Here is a 6,423-nt window from a genome sequence, read left to right on the forward strand (position 1 = left end):
GGGTTTGAACCGCCAGCTGTCTGGTTAGCAGGCAACTGTCTCAGCCACTATGCTACCAGAGCTCCCCATTAGCCAATAGAGAGATGCAAAGCAAAACAACAATGAGATACTATCTCATCCCAGCAATAATAGCAAAATTCAACAAGACAGAAAACAACAAATGCTGGTGAGGGTGTGAAAAGATTGAACTCTCATATACTGCTGGTGGGACTGTAAAACAGTGCAACCATGCTGTTAGAATTTCCAAATATATAATAGTGCTAACAAGGGGCAAAGTTATGATAACTTCTTGACCATAGCCCACCATCCTGAGGGAGCAAGTAGTTAGACCTGTAAGCTCAGGACCATCGTCTTAGGGGACATCAGACTCAATTGGCATAACATACTACACAAAAACATTGTTCTACATTCTACTTTGGTCAGTAGCAACTAAGGTCTTAAAAGCTTGCAAGAGGCCATCTAGATGCAACAGTGGGTCTCTCCTTGTCCAACGCAAAGAATGAAGAAAACCAAAAATGCATGGAAACAATTAGTCCAGGGGACTAATAGATCATTCAAACCTCAGCCTATATGACCATGAGACCAGAACTAGATGGTGCCCAGCTGCCACTGTCAACCACTTGGAAAGGGATCAGTGCAGGAGATCCTGGGTGGAATGGGAGATCAATGTGGAACAAAACTCAAAATCGTAAAAAAGATCAGGCTTACTGATCTGATAGAGCCTGGTGAGACCCTCAAGAAGACTATGGCCCCTAGTTACCCTTCAGGACTGGAACTGAATTCACTCCTATGGCTTCCAGCCAAACAATAGACAAGCATATAGAGTGAACATTTATATCAGGTAGATACACTCCTTGGAATGAACAGCCGTGGAAGAACAGAAGGGCAGTGTTTGCACAGGGAGATAATGTGGGGGGGGGGGGCGCAGGATGCATAGGAAAGAAGGACACAGGGAAGAGAGAACTACAGGGAAGAAGTGGGAAGAGAGCTGTTACATTGTAGAGAATTGCAGTCAATGTCATGAAACAAAATGTGTATGAACTGCTATGTGGAAAATGAATTTGCTCTGTAAACTTTCACCCGAATCACAATAAAAATTAATAATAATGATGGTACAACCATTTTTTTAAAAAGGTAGAACTAGAAATACCATTTGCTCCAACAATCCCAGTACTGGGAATATATCCTAAAGTGACAGCTGGGACAGGGTTAGATATACACACACTCTGTTCATTGCAGCACTATTCACAATAGCAAAGAGATTGAAACAACCTAAGTGTCCATCAGCAGTTGAATGGATAAACAAACTATGATACACACAATGGAATACCATGCAACATTAAAGAAGAATGAAGAATCCACAAAACACTTCATAATGTAGATGAGCTTGGAGGCATTATGCTGAGTGAAATAAGTTAATCACAGAAGGGCAGATATTATATGACTCCACGGTTACAAAAAGTGAAGGAGAGATTTACACACAGAATGAAACATTCTTTGATAGTTACCAGGGAGGGAAGGAAAAATTATTAGCCAGGTAAGAGGCACATACTGACTTGGGTGAAGGGAAAACCAATATACCAAACATGGATGACCAGCACAATATCACTAAGGAAAAGGAACATAAAGACAAGTACACAAGAGGTATAAAGAACAAAGGTAAACGTATTATGTTCACAATACTGTGTTGTCAGTAATAACAAACATTAAGCTACGAGTGAATAAATAGGTAGACAGGCAAAATGATCAGGTATGGGTAGGCAAACAGGACTATACCCATGACCATATAAAGGTTTGGCAGACAATATCTCTAATACATTTGTATATAGAGAGAGAGTTAACAAGGGGCAGAATCACTGGGCTTGTGGGCTCAGGACCATACTCATGAGTGGCATCAGTCTTGATTGGCATTGCGTAGTACACAAAAACACTGTTCTGCATCCTACTTTGGTAAGTAGCAACTGAGGTCTTCAAAGCTTGCAAGCTGCCATCTAAGATGCATCTGTTGGTCTCTCCTCATTCGGAACAAAGAAAAAGAAAATCAAAGCTGCATGGAAACAATTAGTCCAAAAGACTAGTGCACCAGGGAATCTCAGCCTGCATGGCCCTAAGACCAGAACTAGATGGTACCCGGCTGCCACTCCTAGCTACTTGGAAAGGGATCAAAATTGGAGATCACGATAGAGTAGGAGAAAATGTGGAACAAACTCAAAATCATAAAAAAAGACCAGGCTTACTGGTCTGATAGAAATTGGTGAAACTCCCAAGACTATGGCTCCTAGATAACCTTCAAGCCTGGAGTAGAACTCAAGCCTGTGGCTCATTGTCATCCAAACAGTAGACAGTCCCACGAAATGAAAATTACGCCAGGTAAGTATACGTTCCTTAGAACAATCAACCATAAGAAGTCAAAAGGGCAGCATTTGTGGAAGGATAAAGCTCAGAAGGCAGGACTGCATAGGAGAGAAGGACACAGGTAAAAGCTAACCACAAGGAGAAAGTAGGAAGAGAGCCATTACATTGTGGGGATTGCAGTCAATGTCATGAAACAAAATGTGTATGAACTGTTTAATGGAAAAAGGATTTGCTGTGTAAACTTTCACCTAAATCACAATAAGGAGTTAAAAAAGAAGAATTCCATAAATGGCAGGAGAGTCATTGTAGGTGGATGTGATGCGGATGAGGTTGGTGAGGTACGGGGCCTTGTAGACCAGGGTTAAATGATTTGCTATTGTGAAAAGACATGGGCTACAGTCCTGAACCTACCACTGAAAAGCTTACATTGAGCAAGTCATATAAACTTTTGAACTTAAGTTTCTTCATGTGTAATGCGGGGTACTAATCCCCACCTTGCAGAACTGCTGTCAGGATGAAATGAGTTGAAAGAAGAAAAATACTCAGCATCCTGTAGTGGACCTCAGTAAAGGAGAGCTGACATTATTATTACACTAAGGCCCTGGAAGAAACATAATATTAGAATAAGCTACCTGGAGTACCTTCATAACCATACCGCGAACTGACCCTATTCCTTTCTTCCTTCTCAAATTACAGGTCACCAAAAGTAATGGCATCGCCCCTGGGCCAGATTCCAGTGCAAGGGCAACCCATTCAGAAAGACTCCACCACGTTGGAAAACTAGAGGTGTTTTGGACCAACCTTGAACCAGCCTCCCATGACTAGTCAGTCAGCCATTGGCTCCCTCTTCCTCTTTTTCTTACACTGGAGAGTACATGATGCCTGAAGCAGGATTGGACCACAGGCAGCCTTTGATTGGTCCAGGCAATTGCAGTCATCCATCCCAGTTTGCCCCTACTCCTATTTCTCCATTTGGCACAGGCCCCTGCAAATGAGGACAGGTTATATTAGAAGACTTGGGGTAAATTGAAGAATGGCCTTCCACCTCCCCCAGGGCCTGTCTTTGCTGTGGAGGTCAATTTTGGACCAATCTCTGCAGCTAAAGATATAAGCTCTCCCTGGGCTCCAGGGAAACCTGAAGCATTCACACCAGACTTTGGCCAAGGCAGGAAATGGCAGATGGAAGTGGCTACCACTTGAGAGCTTGGAGGTGAAGTAACACTCCCCACTCCCCCAGAAGAGGCAGACTCTCCTGAGACTGGGACCAGATGCTGGCCAATTGTGCAGATTTCTCCCACTCTACAGTCTCCTCCTGGAACAGTGATACAGTCCTGACAGAGCACTGCTGTCTCGCCTGTCCCTTCTCCACAGTTCCTGAATGGTGCTAAGGAGCTGCAGTAGCTGGGGCAGGCCGAACCAGATGAGGCCTCAGTACGAGTGGGCTCGTGCAACACTCCAGTGGGAACCTTCCCTGCTCTATCAGAGGTGCTGTGACCCAGGGTCATGTGGGAAAGTCCCCCACATGCAAGTTTCCATGACAGTTGTGTACCTTTAAAGGCAAACTGCCTCATGCCAGCCAGCCCAAAGGTTCACCACTGCCCTTCAGCCCCTATGGCCCTCTCCTTCCTGTGTGCAACAGACCCCCTGCCCAGATCCTGTGGTGCTAGCCTTTCCCCCTCCACCAGCAGGTTCCCAGGTACCAAGGAGGCTGATGGAGCCCCCAGGGAAAGAAACAGAGAGCTGATACAGATTTCTAAAGTAAGGAAACGTGTCCCTGGGCCCCAAACCCAGATTTGCTCAACTCTGCTGTGTTTAATGGCCTGGGACTTCACTAGAAGTGGATTTTTCCTTGTTGCTTTCAGGCAAGAATTCTAGGGAGTGTCATCATCAGAGGCCCTTCTTCATAGGGTCGAGAAAGTCCCTAGCTGCTCTTATAGCCTCCTCCCCAATTCCCTATCCTTTTGCCTGTGAAATGCCTTCATATATCGTGTGTGGTTGAGTGTGTGTGTGTGCTTATGCTCTGCCTCTTGGTCACTGAAGCATCCAAATAAAGAATTTCTCCAGTGAGCCAGCCTGCAATGTAACAGACCTAGAATTTGGGGCCATATTGCCATTGGATCTAGTGTGTCTGTCTTGACCTGTCACCCCAACACCACTCAGACTCCCAGGGCCCTCAGGACTGATCTTGGGAATTGGGACAGAGACAGATACCCAGAAGTCTCCCAGGTGTCCTAGACTCAACCTCATCTAGATGGCCACCTCCCCCTATTGCATAGGGCCTCGAGGACACTTTAGGAGGAGTTAAGCTAGGGATCAGCTTTCTGTTTGAAAAGGTCACTGCTGTGTGGAGAAAGAATGCAGGGGAGCAGGAAAGAAAGTCTCTTCTGACATCCATTTTGTTCTTTTCTTTCTTTCTGGTTCTCTCCAGGCTAAAGACCCAGCCCCACTCATTTGTACCTCAGTGCCCAGAGTGGGGTGTCATGGAATGTTTGCTGAATGAATGAAGGCGAGTATGTGAGCATAGGTAGTCTTTTCCTGCTTATCTCCTACACAGGTTTGTTATGCATGTCTTACCATCACCCTAGTGGTTATTGGACAATCCTTTTCCATTGCCCAGAGATGTTCTGGGAAAAGGGTGAATGGAATGGGTTTCTTGGATATCCACTCTGCCAGCCAAGAAGGGACCCATGTGGTCCCAGGATGGGTTTTTTGTTCTCAGCCTCTCAAGCTCAGACTGCCTCAGCCATTCTACCAGGGTCCCTCTACCGTACCCAGCATGTCAGAATTGGCCCCATCTTCCAGGCAAGGAAGTGAAGGCGAAAAGGGTGAGTGGGCACCAGTCCATGAGCCCTTGGCCTATAGGACCTCTTGGTCTGGACTCAGGAGTTCCTGAAAGCTGTGTGCCTAGCTAGCTCTGAGTGTGACAAGGAAGAGGTGAGCACTCTCCCTTGGGAAGCTCACACACAGTTGAAGATCACTGTGACAGTGGGTCAGAGGGTTACATAAACAGGGCCCTGTGGAATTGCCCAGGATGTAGGCACTGTTTTGGTTAAGGGTATGAAACAGCTGGAGAATTTGAGAGACTAGTATTTCAGTCATTATCTCATTGGATCTGCATGTTACCTTTTGAGCTAGGTGATGATATTTCTACTTTCTAGACAAATAAATAGACTCAAGGTATAGTGGTTTGCCCAAGGTCTCCCCTACTGAAGAGTGGCAGAATGAAAAATGGAATCTGTTCTCTAGACTCCTAAGCCAGAACCCTTTCCAAACTAGGCCACATCCTTCCCATGGGACTCCTGAAGCCTGCCTTACCCATCTTCAGGCAATCTCAGAGCGATAAGCCACTCATGGCAGGAGCAGCAGCAACACCCACCAAAAATGAAGCTCAATGTTTATTTTTTACTCCAAGCCTCCTCTTGTAGTGCTCGTAGTTTTACCCAAGATTCCCTGTGTCATGCATTCCAATTATAACTATAAGAAACCCAAATCGAACTGGTTAGCTAAAAACAGAAATTTATTGATTTATGTTATGAAAACTCCAAGTGGAGGAATCTTACTCTGCTTTCTTCTGCATGGGCTCTGTGTGGCTGTCTCCAAGAGGTGGCAAGATGGCTACAGCTCTAGGCTTATTCCTGATAGATTAGCAGCCACAGTGGAAAGAACATCTCTTTCTGCTAATTCCAATAAAAGTTCTGGGATTGATTCAGCCAGGTTGGCCCTGTTCCCATCCCTGTACCAGTCACTGTGTCAAGGGGGAAGCAGTACCCTGATTTGGGGGCCTGGGTGCTGAAGCCAGGAGGAGTCACCTCCAGCTAAAACACAAAGAGAGAGAGCTGCATCCCCAAAAAAAGAAAATTATGGGGCTCTTACCAGATATGGAAAAGTGGATGCTACTAGGCAAAAGCAACTGTTGTCCACCACATTTAGGAATTTCTTATTTAACTACTTTTTTTTTTTCAACTTTTTGAGCTGCAGCGTAAATTTGGTAGTGAGTCCCAATTTTCAGACAGTTTGATGCATCTATACCCTACACATATCTGATGAATCCTCATAGATGTGTATACA

The 6,423-nt window shown here is 45.2% G+C and overlaps 1 protein-coding gene across 1 annotated transcript in view; it reads left to right on the forward strand.

Annotated features, from left to right (window-relative positions):
* The window catches only part of ZNF346 (zinc finger protein 346), a 112,576-nt gene extending 109,437 nt beyond the window's left edge, over nt 1-3,139 (forward strand). Inside the window, exon 7 of the mRNA XM_007952941.2 lies at nt 3,052-3,139. Within this exon, the coding sequence (XP_007951132.1) occupies nt 3,052-3,139 (88 nt within the window). The remainder of the gene's footprint in view (nt 1-3,051) is intronic.
* The last annotated feature ends 3,284 nt before the right edge of the window (nt 3,140-6,423 follow it).

The sequence above is a fragment of the Orycteropus afer genome, unplaced genomic scaffold (assembly GCF_000298275.1).
Source record: "Orycteropus afer afer isolate SDZICR_OR568_19922 unplaced genomic scaffold, OryAfe1.0 scaffold00366, whole genome shotgun sequence".
Taxonomy (NCBI): Eukaryota; Metazoa; Chordata; class Mammalia; order Tubulidentata; family Orycteropodidae; genus Orycteropus; species Orycteropus afer.